The sequence below is a fragment of the Megalobrama amblycephala genome, linkage group LG22, assembly GCF_018812025.1.
Source record: "Megalobrama amblycephala isolate DHTTF-2021 linkage group LG22, ASM1881202v1, whole genome shotgun sequence".
In the NCBI taxonomy this organism is placed as follows: Eukaryota; Metazoa; Chordata; class Actinopteri; order Cypriniformes; family Xenocyprididae; genus Megalobrama; species Megalobrama amblycephala.
Genome location: NC_063065.1, coordinates 17,858,287 through 17,880,514, shown reverse-complemented (window position 1 = coordinate 17,880,514; position 22,228 = coordinate 17,858,287). Strand labels below are relative to the sequence as shown.

At 35.9% G+C, this 22,228-nt stretch overlaps 1 protein-coding gene across 2 annotated transcripts in view; it reads left to right on the top strand.

Annotated features, from left to right (window-relative positions):
* The first annotated feature begins 9,433 nt into the window (after nucleotides 1–9,433).
* The window catches only part of cntnap2a (contactin associated protein 2a), a 445,145-nt gene continuing 432,350 nt past the window's right edge, over nucleotides 9,434–22,228 (top strand). The window contains exon 1 of one of the 2 annotated variants that reach the window (XM_048174366.1): nucleotides 9,434–10,334. In XM_048174366.1, the coding sequence (XP_048030323.1) occupies nucleotides 10,247–10,334 (88 nt within the window). In that variant the 5' untranslated portion in view covers nucleotides 9,434–10,246. The remainder of the gene's footprint in view (nucleotides 10,335–22,228) is intronic. The other variant, XM_048174365.1, reaches the window with a different exon arrangement.

Sequence of the window (22,228 nt, the reverse complement as noted above, 5' to 3'; positions counted from 1 at the left end):
AATTCTGACCCCTGCCAGATTATTACACCCCCCTCCCCAAGTCCCCAGTATAGGTAGGTTTAGGATTAGGTGTGGGGGTGGGGTCAGGAGTTGCAATTAGGGACAATGCCTCTTGTTATTTTGTGCCTTTTTAAATTTGTTTTCTGTATTTTTTTTTTATTGTTAAATTGTGCGCAACTGCGGAAAATTAGTTCACAGGTCTGAAGTGTCTGTTCACTTAGTTTGAGGATGCATCCGACATTGCGTACTTCCCTACTATGAGGTAGGTGAAAAACAGTATGCGACAAGAGTAAAATGTTCGAATTCACAGTACTCGTAGTAGGCGAAAAGTCCCCAGATGACCTACTACTTCTATTGAGATTATAAAGTGCACATACAATGGACAGTTTACTATCCCATGAGGCCACAGGAGAGGATTTGCGAATGGCAGTGAAGCGAAGCAACTAATGCTGGTATAGGTCATGTGACAGTGGCAAATATGACAAATATAGTCTGGATTTCATTCATACTACACACATTTATACTATGTAGAACATGCTTTTTTTTGCAGCTGCAAATAAATAAATACTCAAACAGTATGTGATTTCGGACACCACTTGAATTTTTTTGTCATTTAATGTCACTGTAAAATGTAACATGATTAGCTATAAAAGGGATGTCTTAGAGAGGCAGAGTCTCTCAGAAGTAAAGATGGGCAGAGCTGTGAAAGAGTTTCTAAAAAGATTGTGGAAGACATTATAAACAATGTTCCTCAACGTCAAATTGCAAAGGCTTTGCAAATCTCATCATTTACAGTGCATAACATCATCAAAAGATTCAGAGAAACTGGAGAAATCTCTGCGCGTAAGGGACAAGGCCGAAGACTTTATTGGATGCCTGTGGTCTTCGGGGCCCTCAGAAGACTGCATCACTCATCGGCATGATTGTGTCAATGACATTACTAAATGAGCCCAGGAATACTTCCAGAAACCAGTCGGTAAACACAATCCGCCGGGCCATCTGCAGATGCCAACTAAAGCTCTATCATGCAAAAAAGAAGCCATATGTGAACATGGTCCAGAAGCGCCGTTGTGTCCTGTGGGCCAAGGCTCATTTAAAATGTACTGTTTCAAAGTGGAAAAGTGTTCTATGAGTCCAAATTTGACATTCTTGTTGGAAATCACGGACTCTGTGTCCTCCGGGCTAAAGAGGAGGGAGACTTTCCAGCGTGTTATCAGCGCTCAGTTCAAAAGCCAGCATCTCTGATGGTATGGGGGTGCATAAGTGCATATGGTATGGGCAGCTTGCTTGCTTGATGACATCTATTTCAGGGAAGGCCTTGTGTATTTCAGCAGGACAATGCAAAACCATATACTGCAGCTATTACAACAGCATGGCTTTGTCGTAGAAGAGTCCGGGGGCTGAATTGGCCTCCCTGCAGTCCAGATCTTTCACCTAGAGAGAAAAATACTCCAAAGATGACCACAAACTCTTCAGCAGCTGGAAACCTATATCAAGCAAGAATGGGACCAAATTTCAACACCAAAACTCCAGAAACTCATAGCCTCAATGCCCAGACGTCATCACACTGTTTTGAAAAGAAGAGGAGATACTACACCATGGTAAACATGCCCCTGTCCCAACTATTTTGAGACCTGTAGCAGGCATCAAATTTGAAATGAGCTCATTTTGTGCACAAAATTGTAAAATTTCTCAGTTTAAACATTTGTTATGTTATCTATGTTCGATTGTTAATAAAATATTGGCTCATGTGATTTGAAAGTCTTTTAGTTTTCATTTTATTCAAATTTAAAAAATGTCCCAACATTTCCGGAATTCGGGTTGTACACCATAACACAAATGAGACAAACAAAAACTGGGGAAACTAAAGGTTCAAGCCTTGTCGTAGTTACCACAATTACGTGATTTGCTTGTAAGATGGGAATTGTCTGAGAGCTCCTACTTAAACCGTGACTGCTGTACCACCTGACTGCTGCAGATTAATTTAGGCGTTGATAGTGGGGCCATAGAAATATAACGTGCATAATATTGTGCAAGAAGACGTGAAAACAAGTCTTTATTAATCCATAATCTGACCCTGTAATCATAACTGTGAAACTGAAAATGATTAAAATCACTTGCTGTTTTACTGCCTCTAGTGTTCATTTCTGTTGGAAACTGCAGTAATATGTACGTATTGGTACATATTTTGCAAACTTGTAAAAATGTTCCCACAGGTACGTCTTTCCATGAGACCAGGTTGTGATAATGTTATTAAAGACCAGATAACTTTAAATAAACATTCTATTACTGGAAGAACATTTGTTTATAACTTTGAGAGAACCTTGCCAAAATGTTAGCCAAATTTCTGAGAAAGTTCCCTGTTAGATCTACTTTGACAAATACAAAGTTCTGTCATGGAATCCAGATAAGGTTTGTCCAAGAAGTTGCTAGATTCGTCACAAGGCTTTTGAAAAAAGTCTCAAAAGGGGCGGGGAAGTCGTTATATCTAGCGACAAAATCGCTAAATTGGCAGCACTGCTGCCAAGACCAAACATCAGCATTGGCAGGGCTCTCAAGTGTAACGCATTGAGCGTGACAGTCACTCATTTCGGTCTTTTGTCACGCACTCCCGCCACACATTGTATTTCTCACGCAGAAAAACTATTTATCATATATTTAATATGCCGCAGCGCCCAAAATGTATCTGGCCGCGCCGCTCTCTCTGGAACCGGGAAGGAATCAAGCGCGTCTCGAACCTGCCACTTATCAGCCAATCAAAAAAAAAAGAAAGAGGCTACACAATAGCCAATCAGAAAATAGCACTATTGTATCTGGGTAAGATTTAACGCAACAACCAATGAAAAAAAAAGCATATCTTGGAATTGTTCACCATCATCCTCGTTCACCCACAGAGGAAAACACTGGAGCTCTGAGCATCACTTTGAGCACAGAGTAAGTCATGATCTCCTGTTTTAATGTTACAACAAATTCACAACTTGTTTGACACAAACAATGACAACTTGACTACTGTTAGATAATCAGATAATCAGCATCAGTTTTTCATGAGTGTCTGAACTTAGCCAACAGTTTTACAGCCTGTTCATTGACACCTGCTCAGAACAAGTAGTCTAGGCCTAGTTATATTTTGCTATCACACGATGACTGACATTTTGTTACATTAAACATCTCTCTCTCCAAATAGTTTTAATAATTTTATTTTGAATTACCATTGTGTATGAAATGTGCTATACAAATAAATTGCCTTGCCTTGCCTTGCCTATATTCAAAGTCATCTGAAGCCATTCCATAGCTTTTTTTTTTTTTCCAAGAATTAGGCTAGAATACTTTTTGCTGCTGAATTATATACTCACCTAGTTTACTTATTTATTTATTGGTCAGCTTATGATTATATATTTTTATTCATTTGTTATTTTTATCTATAATGAAGTGGTGTGTTTAGTGCAGGATTGTTTAACAAATCAAAGAGTGACCATTAGTTCCACAAATACAGACACAGGCTCCCACTAATAAATTAATTCAACAAAGGTAACCTCTTTTGCTACATATTTTTAATGGTTTAAATGTGTACTCTACATGTTTGACCACTTACGAACTCTCATTTAGCCTACTATATGTTGTGTACATGACTAATGTGCCCAACCATCAGCAATAAATAAATTACTTTTAGAGCACAAAATTGTTTACAAGAGAACAAATTTCTTCATTGATCTAGTCACTTAATTTTGCTCTTAGAATGCACTAGATTCATGTATTTAAATTTAAAATGTACGAAATTTTCGTCCGGGGGTGCATGCCCCCGGACCCCCCTAGAGTAACCGATGTCCACCCACTACAGTCTCACAAAATCCTGTGGGAAACACTGTGGATGCATTAATCATTGCATCTGTCTTTCAAAGGTGTCAGGTAAAAGACAACTAATAAACATCATCTCATTCACCCTGAGGGCAGGTTACAGGATGCTGGCCCAGAGAAGGTGGCTAAAGTTTTTTTTTTTTTTTATGGGGGGGATGTCACTCTTGCCTGTCTCCAAAACTTGAGAGCCCTGGCATTGGTATATCCATTACTATGTCAAACATTCCGAGAATTATCATGACAAAAATATCCAATGCATTTTCAATACAAAGGGGCTGGGACAATAAATCAAATCTCGATTTGCGTTACAAAAAATTCTGGAGTGTTTCTGATATTCTCTCTCGAATCGATTCTGATCTTAGTTTTTAAACAGCAGATGGCACTACTATACGTGCTTTACTAACACTCTTACACTGCCTGCTTCCAGTTCCTTTACTCACACCAGTTAAAATAGTCATTCATTTTCAAGTTCGAAAAGGTTGAAGCGAATTACAAATCTCGCATCATAAAAACATTCGGAACCGCAAGTAGCCTATATTTAACCACTTACATGACTCAGCCGAATGCACGAGCGCTGTCCAGCAGTCTTCTTCGTGAGCTTTTGAGGGTGTGCGGTTAAAAACGAGCCTAGAGTGCCATCTGCTGTTAAAACTAAGCTCAGAATCGATTAGAGAGAGAAAATATCAGCATCGATCCAGATTCATTGTATCGATCGAGAATCGATGTATCGTCCCAGCCCTAAAGCATGCAAATTATATGTACACTCAAAAAAAAGATTTTTTGATGCTGTTCAGTTTATTTAAACAATTTATTTTGATTCAACACCATTGTATCAGGTTTCTGGTTTAAATGTGATTGATTCATGTTAAACTGACTTGAAACGATTACTCTTTGACTTAACTTGATGTTTTCATATTGAAATAACATGTTTCAATCAAGTAAACTCAACCAGGACTCAATCAAACAGGATTTTCACTTCCCATCATGCTTTGCAAAGGGGCTGAACTATGAGTGTAAATGTTGAAATAAAGTGTTATTTTAAGCAGTTTTTAGGAAGATGAGAAAATGGAAAGACTTTTTAATGTTTACTGTTCTATTATGTTGGTATTTAAAAGTTTCTGTTAATTAATAGTTTTATTTGTGCTTGGGTTGAGGACCTGCTAACAAAATTTCAAATTACTTTAATAAGAAAGTAATCACTGTGGTAGTGCTCTGGGTTGCATTTCCCAAAAGCATTGTAAGCCTATGTTGATTGTAAAACCATTGCCACCAATGGACTTATGATCAATTTAGGTTTTACAATGTTTTTGGTTAAGGCAATTTAGGATGAATCCAGTATCACATCTAGATTTCTAACACAGAACATCACAAAAGTTATATAAATCACAAAACTAAACAAGAAGAATTAATTGTAAAAATCAATGTATATGAAAACAATTTATTAATTATTTATTTATTTATTGCTTTTTATTTATTTTCCAAAACATTGCAAATTAGTTGGGCTGACACTATTAAATTAAGCTGTGCCCAACCATAGTAAATAAGTTGAATCAACCTTAATAAATTAAGTTGACCCAACGTAAGTACCTTAAATTGGAATATCAGAATTACATAATGTTGAAACAAAGCAACTTAATCATGTGGAAATCCTTTCCATGATTTTTTTATGTTCGTTCAAAGAGTTATTTTTTTGAGTGTATGACGCCAAACAATGGCTCAGAAATGAATGGGAAATGAGTAATTGGGAATGAAAGGACACAGTATTTCTCTCCTTGACTCTGAAAAAGTTTCCAAAGAAAAAATGGACAAACTAAGAGGGTGGTCTAATGAGCTGGATCTGTGTGCTTTATCGTGTGAATCAAGGCACCAGTAGAACAACAATGAAAAGCTTGGTAGAAATGCATAATTCCGGTTTGCGGCTATAAGGGATACAGCTGCGTATCACCAGAAGTGATTCAAAATATCGCCATAAAATAACAATAAATTCAATTTGCTACTTATCAGATTGTGTTTTATTAACGCCTACACCTACTCCAACCCTAAACCTTCCCTTACAATAATGCAAATACAGTGATATAACATCAAATACAACAAATATAACATCACGTGTTGTCATCTTGAGACTATGGTACGTGAATATAGCATAAGGACTTAAATACTCAAGGGCTGTGTAGGAAAGCTTAGGCAGCTGACTTGTTGCTTCGCTGGCCTTTCAGGCAATGACTTTGCAGGCAGTGTTTGCGTACAAAGGGTACCTCACGAAACTGATTTTATAAAGACTTCTGAGGCAGCGTATCAGTTTAATGATCTACAGCAAAATAGAGAGAACTTTAGTGAAAACTAAACTTTCTACAACAGTAATAGTAATGTCAGAAATGTACATTTACACACAAAATGACCACCGACCACAACTTTCAGACCATCTTTCTTGCTTAGCTTAACTGTCACGGAATAGAACGCATAGGTTTGTGGGATATCAAAGGCAAAGAAGGATACATCTATGCTGCCTTCAAAAATCAATCAGGTGAAGTTATCTCAGGAGAAGCTAACATTGGATCCGGACATGCCTTGATGCCTTCCTACCTTGGAAAGCATCCTCTGAAGGTAGCATTTTTAAGATTTTGGACGCAGCCAAGGAGTGGTAATGAATTGAACAGAAACAGATGCAGGATTAATCAGAAACTAATGACCAATAAACACAGGCAAATCAGGAGCAGGGAAAATGAAACCAAAACACAATGAAGCTAAACAGACATAAACAACATAACTGTTACATTTGTAAGGTGGGTTATGCATTTAACATGGCTTGAAACAAATTCAGTGTATGAGATAACTTAACCCGCAGTCTATTTGCCATGGGTTTAGTTCTTGATGTTCAACATCAAGGCATGCAAGTCTCTTTTACCATCTTCCCAGTTACTGTATTTTTCAATCATAGTGAAAAAGCTGTAAGCAATACCTCTGTATCATGGGCGCACCAGAGCTGTACACCATTAACTTGGATCAATGTTGATTTTATAATGTAAAGTCTGTAATGCAGTTCTTACAGTCTGGAATACGCAACTCATTCATTAAGAATTGAGCTCTGAGATGAGGTTGAGATGAGATAGGACACCTATCATCTAACATTTTTTGTTAGGTCTTCTTTCCCCTGGACTCCTTGGTTAATTATTTCTATGCAATATTTCAGGAACCAATTATTCTCTCAAATAGCTGAATGAATATGCTCACCACAGCAATTCAGGTAATTCTATTTTTCGGAGACATCTGCACAGCTCATAGGTCAGTCTTTTCAGGATTTATAATTCCATGACATATAATTTCGTGGGTTTCCAGCCTCTAAATCTGATTTCATTATCAGTTCCACTGATTTATGCAAGAGGCCTCTCATTTCAATATAATGAACTGTTGACCTCCAAAGATGGAGTAATCCATTATGAATGCAAAAGAAAAAATGCTAGAATTTGATTATTGGAATGTAAGGATGATAGACTTTGTTCATTTGTCTAGTGGAATACAAAAAAGAGGATCAAAAGGAATCAAGACCATTACATTTGTGCTTGAAAGGTGCTAATTTAAAATGATTTTTATTAGAGAATTTTTAAGCATTCGAAAATGAGTCCTTAATGATATTACTATCAATTTGGAATGAGTCTTATGTTTCAAAGAGTTCATTTTGTATTCCTTGATCTAACATGTATTAACTGGGATGTTTTGTCATGCTGTTTGATGTGAGTTTCCAAGTCTTAACCAACAGATGCATTATTGATTTCCATAAACATAACTTTCATATTATATACTTTCAAGATGGGTGCATTATGTTTTTAAATGCAGGATTAATCATAGTCTGACATGTAACTGAAAGTATTTTTCATTCACAGGATTGTCTAGAATTTAGTATGTGTCTTAGGGGAAGTTTACTCCTAAAATTAAGATTCATGTCTGCTCTTTTAATATAATGAAAGTGAATAGTGAACACAGCAAGATTTTCAGTATATAACAACTTAAATTTCATTCTGTTCCTCACACAAAGCTATTATTTGATTTCAAAAGACTTGGAATATATTGAACATGTCTTATGGACTATTATGATGTTTTTCGGTGCTTTATTGTCCTTTTTAGAGCTTGAAATCCATTGGTCCCCATCTACTTTCATTGAATGTAAGAGAGCAGCTCAGACATTCTGATAAACATCTCCTTTTGTGTTCCACGTGAGAAAAAAAGCAAAGTGGACCAGTGGCGTGCACAGACCTCCGCGAAGGCAGGAGCACAATCGCAATCCACCATCACCACCCCCACCCCCCGTGCACGCCACTGGTTTGGACTGACAGGAAGGTGAGTAAACAATGACAAAATTCTCATTTTTGGGTGAATTGTTCTTTTAAGTTTGTTTTTCTTTTACCCACTGTGCTTGTTGATGCGGTGCAAAGCAAATGTTTATCTCCATCCTGAAGTTATTACGCAAAACACCTGCTCAGCCATACAGGAAAAAAAAAAAAATCACAGGATGAGATGTGTTGCATTTTCAGCAGCAATTCTTTTGATAGACGAGAACTTGGAAAAAAGTGAGAGTATCTGCTGTCCTTCTCTGCCTTTGCACAGATGGTGTTTCTTTCACACTCTGCTGAGAATTTGCTTTTCAAACAGGTGGGTAAATATCACACAAAAATCCAAGCATACACAGGTGAGGATTGCAGGCCACTTTTGTTCCAGATAGGAAGAGAAAAGCCAGTGATGGAGCAAAATTCTCAGAAGACTGGACTGTGAATCCACTTCATATATGCTGTACCAAAATATAAAAATGAAAATGAACCGCAAAGAACTAAAATATTACTGATACAGTTAGTTGCACTGTAAAATGTGATTTGTCAGGTATCCTAAAAATGTGCTTTATGTGATGGCATCAAAATTATTATTATTCATGTTAATGAATAATGATAATCTTATTTAACATAACTGAATCAACCAACCAATATAAGGTGTCACCAACAAAAGCTGAGGTTGAAACTAAGTTGCACTTAAGTTGCAAAAAATGACTTGAGACTTGTAAGCAGTTGATTTGAGACTTTAACAGCACAAGTCTATAAGTTGACAAAAAAAAATAAAAAATAAAAAACTTTCTGTGAATATCACAGCATTATTTAGTTAAAAACCAAGACATGTTTTGTATTGAGTGGCATTAAAAGACATAAAAAAACTTTACTAAAAGGTGTTCAATATTTTGTTTTAGAATAACGTCCCTCCCTTACTGACTTATGATAAATAAACTATTAATTAAATAAGATAAAATGTTTTCAATTTTGTTTTCAATTTTAATTCAAGTAAAACCCTCAAATACTTTTCTTTTATATAAGTATAGGCTAATAAAAAATTCTTTAAAATATATTTTTAAAAATATGATAAAAGGATTTTAACATAAAAGGATTGCAAAAGGATTTATTAACTTCAGCACACAGAAGAGCACTTTTCAATAAATATTTCAATAAATATTGTTTCAGAACCACAGAGGAGGGAGATATGATGAACACTTAGAAATACAAACATTTTTCATATAAAGATATGTATATTTGTTTTTATTCTTACTGTTAAATTGGACTATCAAAAAATAAAATAATCATGAATTCCCAACCTTCTTAAAAAAAAAAAAAAAAACAAGATTGGTATTTGTAAACATATTTAGTAGGCTATCTCAAGTTCACATCTTAACTTTGGCAGCCCTAAAAATATATATATATATATTTTTCTCACGCGGTGGATATTCCACAGGCCCTCTAGCGGACCCGTTTGTACAGTAAGTTCTGCAGTAACATTTCGTTATAATTACTTAAACATCTCGTACGACCGCCCTTGTAATTTGAGTGAATTCTACGGCCAAGATCTTGCCCATTATCAGCATTCCTCCAGAAACAGCTTTAGTTATAAACATAAAAGAGACACTCATTCAAATGTTATCTGTTCTCTGCTGCCCATGAGAAGGCGCTCAAAGCAATGGCCCCTGTCCCGCGAGGGCTGCTCTACTGTTTCGTGGAATGTACCAACTCAGAGGAGAGAGGGGTTCTGTGTTTATATGGACGAGCGCGCGCTGCGTGTAGTAACTTCAGCACCTGGACAGCGACCTCCGCGAGACAGGCGTCACATACTGAAGCGCGCGGCGCCACGCGCTTCGACATGGCTTGAAATACCGCATTAAAGTGCTCCACAGTAGTCTTTTGTTGTTGAAAAGCCGGACTGTTGCGCTGAAATATATCCACACTGAGTATCAGAACCGAAAAGCGTCGGTTAGTGCGGGTCTCGCTCATCTAGAGGCTTCGCTCTGTGGAGCTGCTCTTCCGGACAGCGCGCGCGAGAAGGAAAAGTGACTGCGTCTCCGCTGATCTCACTGTACTCGAAGATGCAGACAACCACCGGGACCGGACTGAAGCTCTTGCTGTGGATTTTAAGCCTCCTCAGCATCTCTGAAGCAGCTTCTCCATCATCCCGTAAGTTGAAGCTGATTTCGTGGCTCTTTTGCAGTGGTGGGAAGCATCTGGCACGCGGGCGTGCGTTAGTGAAGTCCGGTGGCATTTACTCCACAGATGTAACCGGTGTAGTTATGGGTTCTTCTGAAGAACTTATGTTATTTGCAGTCGCATGTTTGTCTTGTGGACATTGTAATACATTGCAGTTTATCGCGGTCGGCAAGGACCATCAATCATTCGAGCCTGTGATAGAAAAATAGCACAGATATTTAGGTGGTGCAGATGACATTTAACCTAAAAGACAAGACAAGCTTTTCGAGGCAGCAATATGTAAAGTACGACAGCGTTTCAGTTTTGTCTAACCAGACAAGGGAAATTAGAAGGAAACCGGGGAGTGTTGCAACACATTTTGTTTAAACGTCTGACACTAAAACTTTAATAGCTATAATATTTTCATATTTGCTACAATTTAAAGTAGTTTATAAATATACTGCTTATCCTTAAAAACTATGTTTTCAAGTACAACCCCACTACCATATACTGTAACACTAATACATTAAGTTTTATGAGTGGATTTATTGTGGTAATCAAACATACATCCATTTTTACATGTTAACGTTGGAATAATTTACATTCAAAAACGGAACAAAATAAAAAATATTATAGGCAAAAAACATAAAAGTGTATTATTCACTATTATTTTTGTGTTAACCGAATCAATGTGAAATGTACCATTCTGTCTGAGCAATTTTGGGGGATCCAGCAGATGCACATTGAAAAGTGTTACAACCTTCCTTGTCTGGTCAGGCATGATATTGCTGGTTATTTCCAAATATAGATGAAAAGTTTGTGTGAATGTTATATATCAAACTTAACAAGAGAATCTGCTGATTCAGATGATTACAGTTCTGTCACACCGTCTATTAACATGATCACAAATCATAAAGCAGCTGTGTAACTTTACTTTCTTACCATATTTTGTCCCTGATGGTGCTCATTGAAACTGACGGTGCTACAACAGAACATTATAAATAAGTTAAAAAAGGAACTCTGATGTTCCTCAAATGCCACATCTGAACACACTGGCGGTTTATTTTCAGAATATAGATTTATGAATCATGTGTTAGGACTGAAAGTGAGCTGCTGGATTCCCTGCTGAGCTGCCCTTAACAATGATGCTTTACCTTGACTGTCAACCCAGCCTCTGTTCATCTCTTAAACAGTTGGCTATTGGATGAACAAATGCACATCCACAGTGTTCTGTCAGCCGCGGTACAGTTGTTCTTGTTGCAGTGAAAGTTTAACCTTTTCTAAATACTTTATTGTATATTTATTTGTTAAGTATATTTGGTAGCTCTTTACTTAAAGCCTTTATAATGCATAATGCATCTTATAAGGCATTATATCTGTTAATCGTAACCAAAGTTAAAATGCATGATAATACTTGCAGATTCCTTGCTATATCTGAAACTGGTTGTTTGTCATGTGTTTTAATGCATTATACTTTCTAAACTGTGATTACAATTATTCATTAGATCATACAATGTAAATGCATTACAAAATACTTTTATAATGTATTATAAAGGCTTTAAGTAAAGTATTACTGTATATTTTACTATTTTTATTTCTTTCTTTTTTTTTTTGGCAAATATGAAAATGAGGCTGTTAGGAAAATAATGATATATAAGGAACACACATTTTTTAAGGAAAGTTTGCAAACACACAGTGTTGTGGAATTAGCCATGGGTTTTAATATAGCCTGAAGCGCCTACCACTTTAATATTACTACATAATTTAATTACTTGGCTAATTGCCTTGCAGAGAGTTAGCACTGCAAAATCAATAGAGTCAAGGAGAAATTGGTTCTTAGAAATAATTGGATGGTAGGTCTTATAATATAAAATCCATGTTTGTTCTGCATCAACACCTAAAGCAGCTCATAGTCAACCATTTTTCCACTGTGATGATTATGAATGACTGATTTCACCAATACCGATTTATTGCGCACACATGCAAGTAAGCGAAAAGGTTTATCGCCGGACTGACTACAGGTAGCCAGGAATAATAAGATTAACTGCCTGGAATAGTCAGTCATTTAATGGACCAAAATTAGAAGCAGCCAAGACTCACTTGAATAAAACGTGCCAAAACAATGATTAATCAACAAGATCGTTCATTTTTTAAATTAATCTTTCCAGCTCTGTGGCTACATGTGGGAGAGAAACTGAGTAGCACAGATAGTTGATTCTCCCTCTGACAGATGGATGGAGGTTTGAGATAAAGTTTGCAAATGTTAATTGAGCTGCAGAGGTTTTGAAATCGCTTTCTCTCTTTGTTAGCCAAGACCACCGGAGCATTTGAAATAAACATCCATCTCCCTACGAGCTCCCGCAGGTCTGATTAAAAAGAAAAGGTAACTGGATTGATTTGGCTTATATGGGGGACTGCTGCTGAGAACAAAAGTTAGATGAAGCTTTTTCTTGTTCACTTCAGTTTCACCACAGCACAAAAGCAGAATCATTTATAATTAGTCCAGGCAATGGATGGCATTGGTGTAATTTCCTTAATCACGTCATGTGCGTGAGCAGCGCGGCTTGCTGTCAGACTTTGCGCTCTCCGTAGCTGCCACACAGAGTCAAAGTGGCAGCTCAATGACCTGATCGGGAGCAAAGTTATTTTAGTAGAATGTGAACATGTCACTGTGGATGTTGCTCAGCGAGCGAGACTCCTCTTAGAGACTGAGATTCATCTCGGGACGCTAATTAAAATGGTGTTAAACAACAAAACTGTTTCAGAAATTATTTATTGCGATCTCTTTTGGATATATGATGTAACCCCAATGTATTTTAATGCAGCACTTCTGTCTGTTCTAGAAGCAGCAATTGCTTACTCGTATTCAACAAAATGGCTTTTATTTGACAGATAGAAACAAAAGACTTGAAGAAAGCATAGCAATTAAGACTCAGACCATTACTGTGCAATACGATGCTAGGAAAACACTGAAATTAAACCCACTCGTCTGGTTCAGTTCTTCAGTTGCACACCCTATGGGAAAACAAGACTGCTGCCTCAGGATGTAACGCTTGGTCACCTGAGTTCAAGCCAATTTGCTTGTCCTTACAAAACATGTAGATGCAGTGAGTCTGTTTAAGGCTACTTGGTAAGGTGAATTTAATGCAAAAGCAGCTTATATATTTGTTATGATGTGTCATTTCTATATCAACACTTTTCCTACTTAAAAGCAAATGGCAGGCATCTGTGCAGGCAGTCCCTGAAAGATTAATTCACTTAATTTCTGTAAGTAAATTGGGTATTAAGGGACCTTAAACAACAACCTAAATGCAGTGCCAAGCTGAAATAACAACATTTGTCTTTGGCGGAGGTGCGCAGATGCTGCAATCTTCCTAATGAGCTGCCTTTTTTAGTTTTGTATGACTGATTTGAAATTGATATGAAGGGAAAATGTTCTCTAGCCAAGCGGTTTGTCTTGTATTAATCAAGATAAGTTTGTATACAAGGCCAGAAAGTCAAACTGACCTTTTAAAATTCTCTGTGAGAAAATGTTTGTTTGCATTTTGACATTAAGCAAATGTAGTTTCTGTGGTGATTAAGACCTTTGGATATTGGTCAGTACAGCAATCATATTACAAGAGAATGATCAGAGAAGATATGAGGATGTAGGTTGAGCCACTTTACTGAAGGGTCAGATACAACCACCAACGTGTGTTTTGCATGATTCTAGTATATGTATACAGTATGTGAATGCAGTGACCTTGTTTATAGGGACAGTTCACATGTAGAAACATGTGGAAATCACAATTTGAGATATTAAATTAGAGATAAAGTTGAAACTCTGAGGTACTGTATAAATTGAATGCTTGTCAATGGAAAAAGATGCAGTTGTGCGAAACGCAGTTAGGCGAATTAAAAAAGTTGCAAATGTAAGATATACAGTAAGAATTACAAGCAAAAAAGTAAAAAAAATGTGAGATTTAAAGTTGCAAAAAACAAGAAATAAGTCATGGTTTTGAGAAATAAAGTTAATATCAAGAAAGATATAAGAAGATGCAAGATTCAAGATTGTCATATGTACTTTAGTACAATGAAATTCATATTTTGTCCATTCCTCTTCAGAAAGATGAAGAAATAAATTACAAGGACAACAAATAAAAAAGGGGAAAAAAAGACTGGATAGAAGAGTATAAGAAACAATAAATCTCAAGGGAAATAAATTAAATTAAAAAGAATAATAAGGGACAACCCAGTAAGAATAACAAGATTAAACAATACATAGTAATTATAATAGACAATAGTCAATACAGTATAAGAATAAACAAGCAATAAAAACAATAAAAATAAGGATGTAGTGCAGGTGAAACGGAATAATGAGTAATGGGGAGTTTTTGATAACATCACAAATATAAGAAAATGAGTAGCAGTTTTGAGATATAAAGTCACAATTGTGAGAAATAAAGTTTCAGTTATGAGAAATAAAGCTGCAAATGTGAAATATAAAGTCACAATTAAAGGCAGTGTCATAATCATGAGACAAATAGTTGCAGTTGTGAGAAATAAAGTTGCAGCTACAAGAAATAGTCACAATTTTGAGTAGTAAATGTGAGATAAGAAACAATTGTGAGAAATAAAGTTGAATTTATGAGAAATAAAGATGAACATTTCAGATATAAAGTCTCAATTACTAGCAACAGTCAAAATTATGAGAAAAAAGTCACTTCTGAGATTCAAAGTGACAATTGTGAGAAATAAAGTTGCAATTTTCTGAAATAAAGTTGCAATGATTTAAAGTTGTGATCAAAATATATAATATATAACACAGTTATGAAAAGGTGGTCGGACGGGTGAGATATGAAGTTGAAATTATGAGAAAAAGCATTGCATTGCATTTATGGGAAATAAAGTCAGTGAGATATGTGAGATATAAAGTTACAATTATGAGAAAATATATTCACAATTCTGATATACAAAGTCGCAATTGTGAGAAATAAAACTGCAATTATGAGAGAAAATTTAGTTGTGAGTTGTAAGTCACAGTTGTAAGATTTAAAGTTGAGTGTAATAACGAGAAATAAAGTTGCAATCACAACATATACAGTAACATCACAATTATGAGAAATAAAGTTGTTTTTTCTTATGAGAAATAGCATTGCAATGGTGAAATATAAAGTCACAATTACCTTTTTTTAATATGAGGTGAATACAAGCTTTCATAGCAGCCTTAATCATGGTATATTTAAGGGTTAAAAAGTGCTTCTTTCACATCATTGGAACTCTCTTTCTATATTTTTCGATAAGCATTTGACAGATGAAAAATATTCCTTTGCCAGACCTGAGCTGTGTCTGATCGACTTAGAGCGAAGACAGAAACGACTTTTCCCCAGCCTATGTTACCCCGAATGACACAGACAAACACACACCGATATCTTGTTATTCTCTCTTTCCTCCTTGCTCACTGTCTGACTCTGTCTCTTATATACACACACATGTCCTATTTCCCTCTCTATCTCACCCACACACTTCTATAACGCACACATATAGAAGTATTCAATCGCGCACACGGCACACGCACAATTTCTCTCCCTTTTCTCCAGGCAGTGGAGATGCTGTTATGACTATAGGCTCTAGACACAGGAATGAGCTTTTCATCTAAAAGCACAGTGGTTGCTATACTCTGAGAGCATTTGCTCTTGTCTCTTAAAGCAGACCGGTAATAAAATGAAAGCACTCCCAACTCATAGGCATACTGCTGTGAATATCACTATACATTCAGTATCAAAATTAAAAACAGTCCCATGTAGTCAACATCTATTTGAAGCAAATACATTATTAAACCTGCATCAATGTTTTTGTGTTAGTTAAATATAATGCAGCTAATTATATGCTGTTATTTTAAGTGCTAGGACCTATCCTACACTAATTTCTCATGAACTTGTTTTAAACACACCCAGATGTATTGAGCTATTCATTTTACGTGATTAATTAAACATAATCAAGTTTCACTGCAGGGGTCAAAGATTGGCTGGTTAGCGTGGGCAGTTGCCCCCTGCTGGTAGAAAATGTAACCACACTATTCTGGGATGCAAAAAGCATCTTTCTTTAGTCTAATATTCTATTCTAGTCTATTTATTTATGTATTCTGACTAAACAAATTATTAGACTTCTGTGGTCTTACCCATCAATATTTAGAAGATGCAATTAGATCATGTGCTGCATGATTTATTAATAATATGATGTTGGATGGATGGATGGATGGATGACATGACGGGTCATTTTTCTGTCCAAAGGCCTTAATAATAATAAAAAACAAATATATGACATCCAAAGTATGTAAGGTAGTACAACTAGATATCTTTTATTGAATCCAAAAGGTTTCAATTATATTTTGCTACATATAAAGGTATTTTAAAGATTTTGAAGTGTCAAAAGGGCATTCGGTTTAACCGTCCAAAGGCCAATACAGCCATTTCATTTGTGATTAAAATATCTTAAATGTAATAATTGTAGACATTTTTTATTCTGGCATGATTTAATAACATCATATATCAACATTGTGCAAAATGGTATTAAAATTATGTGTAGAAGTCGTCGCTTTGTTATGAGAAAGAATGTCTGGAAAATTGAATTTCATTGATGTCATTCGGAGTAACCAATATAAAGGGACCATTTTGGATCAAGTTAGGCGGTCATGTGACAGGATGTGACATCATTCAGACACCTACACAGGACCACATGGTCGTGAAGCAAAGTAACTAACTTAAAAAAAAATTATGTTTTCACTTGCTCATATGCATGTCCCGAAACATCAGGTCATTCGGTACAACCGCTATAAAACATGGAAAATATTGTAATACTTTAAAAACTTGTACTAAATATAAAATGTTTGATTATCTAGCTAGCTATATATCAGCCTGTTAGCACTGTTTGAAAATATATTCATTCGGTATAACCAAAAGTGTAATTCGGTAAAACCGAAATTTTGGTTAAAATGACAAAAGCAGTGTTAATTGATTATAAAAACCACATAATCTCATTGTTAGCACTTAATAAAACTTCAAAATTAATGTCTCCATTATGTTTTTTTAGACTTTTAAAAACCTTATTCGTCAATAACCCAGATACATAGATAGATACATAGATAGATAGAGTTTTGTATATTCCATTCAAGATGGCCACTGAGTAACAATATGCTTGTCAAGAGATTTTTTAAACCTGAAAATAGGGCGCTGTACCCAGATTACACAAGGGGAAGTTACAAATGAAAACAACTGAGTCATAATAGATGATAAAGAAATTGTATTTGGGAGCCCTGAGGCTACAACCAAACAAGCAGATTCCTATGAAAGCCAAATATCATCTAATTGAGATGTGGAGATAATGTTTTGGGGCTGCTCTGAGATTTCTACAGTTTATTAACTTATGTTAGGAGACAAAAATGGCCAAATATTCAGGGCTCTAAAGACAGCAGTGAAGTACATTTATAATTAAACTGTATGTCACAGCAGTGAATAGAAAACAAAGTGACAGCCACATTAGAAGGCTCTATATGCTAAGATTATTGTAAAAAAAAAGTTGTTTCTATACTGGCACACGGGCAGGACACAGACTCGCAATTTCTGCTGCAATTACTCCGCCACTGGATGCTGGTGAAATCCAACACATACTGTAGAGATAAGCTGTTCAACATTAAATGTCACAACCAGGGTTTAAAGGTCTGCTCTCTAATAATGATCTTGGATTACTATGGCCAGGAATGTTGATGATGGAAATTGGAGCAAATCACAGGGTGTAAGAGGGATGAGCGAATGTATGTGTGTATGTGTTTAGGAAAAGTAAGCAAGCTTAAAAGACTTAGAAACTGCAGCCTCCATAGATGGGAATTTGTCATGCTGTAGCTGTGTTCACTAAACAAACACGCACTCCTATACCTCTGGGAAATATGCAGCCTCATTTCCGTAATCATAATCGGAGTGTTCAAGGGGAGATTATCCATATCATTGTGCCAAAATATCCAGCCAAGACCTGTATAGCATCAAAATCCACAATATTAAAATCATGTTAAGATAAAGACACCTAAAGCTTAAATTAAACAAAATACTCTGGTTGTTCTCATCATAAGCATATGATGACACATTATTTGCAAGTTAAGTCTTTTATGATTATACCCATGGTGGTTAATAAACAAACAATAAAGTAAAAGTGAAGAAATAAAGTGCTAAGAAGGTAAGATGGTATAGAGGGTATGCACGTGACGTCATCGTCGACCGTTACGACTGCGGTCACGCCCACTGAGTGGCACAAAGACTGAGCGGCAGCATTGGTTTTCAGCATGAATGCCGCGAAAAACACACAAAACACATCCAAAACGGGAAAGAGCCTTGTGATTGACTGTACAAATAGCTTTGACACAAAACCTGAGGTATATATTTAAAGACTGCCGAAAGCTACAGAAAAAAGAAGCAAATGGATCACTGCAATTCACAGAAACAGCTCGACTCCAGCAGAGAAACATGGATTTGCAGTTATCATTTTGTGTCAAATTGTTGGAGTTTGAGGTAAAATCATAACGTCGAAAAGATTGGAACCACTAAGATTTTTTAATGTTTTTAAAAGAAGTTTCGTCTGCTCACCAAGGCTACATTTATTTAATTAAAAATACAGTAAAAAACAGTAATATTGTGAAATATTATTACAATTTAAAATAACTGTGTACTATTTAAATATATTTGACAAAGTAATTTATTCCTGTGATGCAAAGCTGAATTTTCAGCATCATTACTCCAGTCTTCAGTGTCACATGATCCTTCAGAAATCATTCTAATATGCTGATTTGCTGCTCAATAAACATTTATGATTATTTTCAATGTTGAAAACAGTTAAATAGAAATAGAAAGTGAATAGAAAGTTCAAAAGAACAGCATTTATCTGAAATACAAAGCTTCTGTAGCATTATACACTACCGTTCAAAAGTTTGGGGTCAGTAAGAATTTTTATTTTTTTGAAAAGAAATTAAAGAAATGAATACTTTTATTCAGCAAGGATGCATTAAATCAATCAAAAGTGGCAGTAAAGACATTTATAATGTTACAAAAGATTAGATTTCAGATAAACACTGTTCTTTTGAACTTTCTATTCATCAAATAATCCTGAAAAAAATATTGTACACAAATATTTTGTACAATTGTACACATTAAATGTTTCTTGAGCAGCAGATCAGCATATTAGAATGATTTCTGAAGGATCATGTGACACTGAAGCCTGGAGTAATGATGCTGAAAATTCAGCTTTGCCATCACAGGAATAAATTACTTTGTGAAATATATTCAAATAGAAAACTGTTATTTTAAATTTTAATAATATTTCACAATATTACTGTTTTTTACTGTATTTTTAATTAAATAAATGTAGCCTTGGTGAGCAGACGAAACTTCTTTTAAAAACATTAAAAATCTTAGTGGTTCCCAACTTTTGTACTGTACTGTATATTGTAATGTTATATATTATGTTGACAACTCATCAATTAAATATTTACCATCTTATATTCTGCATAATTGGGTGTTTTTAAATAAACAGCACTGACAAAAACTATACTATAAAACTATATATATGTTTTAGGGCTGGACAATATGACGATATAACATTGATATAAGTGATTACGCGGATTTAAACCTACCTATATTGTAGTTATATAAAATATTCACTGGCAGATTTGCTTTATGTATTTCCCCGGCGTCAAAATCAGGCACATATAAATGTCAGGAAACGACTCCTGGCTGCATGTCAGTATCCATGAATTAGGTTTATTTGACAAGTTGTAAGAAACGCTTTCGAGTCCAACCTTTAGTGTAATCGTTTGTTTTACTCGCGTTTTTGCAGTTTCCCCTATTAAATCCAGTCACGCAGCAGGTTCTTTTGCCACTCAGTCCAGCTGAGGGAGCGCGTTTTCGGCGGGAAAGTGACGTCGATGCATACCCTCTATACGTATTTTGCAATTCATGTATACACTAATCAGGCATAACATTATGACCACCAGCAGGTGAAGTGAATAACACTGATTATCTCTTCATCACGGCACCTGTTAGTGGGTGGGATATATTAGGCAGCAAGTGAACATTTTGTCCTCAAAGTTGATGTGTTAGAAGCTGGAAAAATTGGCAAGCATAAGGATTTGAGTCAGTTTGACAAGGGCCAAATTGTGATGGCTAGACGACTGGGTCAGAGCATCTCCAAAACTGAAGCTCTTGTGGGGTGTTCCCGGTCTGCAGTGGTCAGTATCTATCAAAAGTGGTCCGAGGAAGGAACAGTGATGAACCTGCGACAGGGTCATGGGCGGCCAAGGCTCATTGACGCACGTGGGGAGCGAAGGCTGGCCCATGTGGTCCGATCCAACAGACGAGCTACTGTAGCTCAAATTGCTCAAGAAGTTAATGCTGGTTCTGATAGAAAGGTGTCAGAATACACAGTGCATCGCAGTTTGCTACAGGACTTAAAGGATCTGCTGCTAACATCTTGGTGCCAAATACCACAGCACACCTTCAGGGGTCTAGTGGAGTCCATGCCTCAACGGGCTGTTTTGGCAGCAAAAGGGGGACCAACACAATATTAGGAAGGTGGTCATAATGTTATGCCTGATCGGTGTATATGCTACTTTAAAAGTTTTGGGTCAGTAAAATTTTTGCTAAGAAATTAATACTTTTATTCAGCAAGGATGCTGACAGAAAAAGACTGACTATTGTTAACAAAAGTTTCTATTTAAAATTAATGCTGTTCTTTTGAACTTTATATTGATGAAATATCCTGACAACAAAATGTATCATGGTTTCTACAAAAATTTTAGTCGCACAACCGTTGATCATAAATAATAAGAATTTTTTTTGAGCCCCAAATCAGCATATTAGAATGATTTCTGAAGGATCATGTGACACTGAAGACCGGAGTAATGATGCTGAAAGTTCAGCTTTGCCATCACAGGAATAAATTGCATTTTTAAAAAATATATATCTAAAATAAAAAATAAAAAAAAATTTTTTTAATAATATTTCACAATGTTACTGTTTTTACTGCATTTTGTTTAAATAAATAAAAAAACAACTTACAGACCCTAAACTTGTGAATGAAATATATATATTTTGATGGCAAATTGCTGCAAATTGTACACTAAATTAGTAAAATATTGAGCAGACTTGTCTAACTAGCTTTTATATTTTGCATATTTTAAAGCCACGTCTAATCGCAGCCAGAGAAATGCCTCCACTAAGCTTTGACATTGTGCACTGTGAAAAAATAAATAAATAAATAAAAATAATGGTCTGCTAATCCCCTGAATAACTCAGTCAGGGAGAAGAGGGGGATATTAGGAAAGCTGCAATGCTTAGTGATGCTGGTATGCTAGACATTTTTGTTAGGAATATGTGCGGTTTTGTATCTATGTGTGGGTGACAAACTTTTAAACTTTTACGTTTGAAGTTTTACAAAATGCTCAACTATGCTCTTAGAGAGCAAGACGAGAGATCTAATTGGATCTAAAATGAAATCAAATTTCGTCTTCTTATCACATCTTGTTTGTAATTGAATTTTTCATCAAAGGCGTGCTCTACTTATTCTTCAGGGACACAACCCATCCGCATGTCATTTTAAAAACGCAGCCTGGATGTATCAAGTACCCGGTCCAGTGACAGGATACAGTTAACGAGAGATATTTTTGTCATATTTGCTCCTCTAAATATTTTATCAGAATGAATTTTTATTGATTGCCCTGCAGAAGTGCTCACCATCCTGTAAATTTGAGTCCCCCTCTTCTTCCTCTCTGATCTTCACGTACCCTTTCATGCTCTGCATCTGCTCTTCATTTTGCTCAGTAATACATGTCAAACATCTGACGAATGGCACCAAAGTTCATC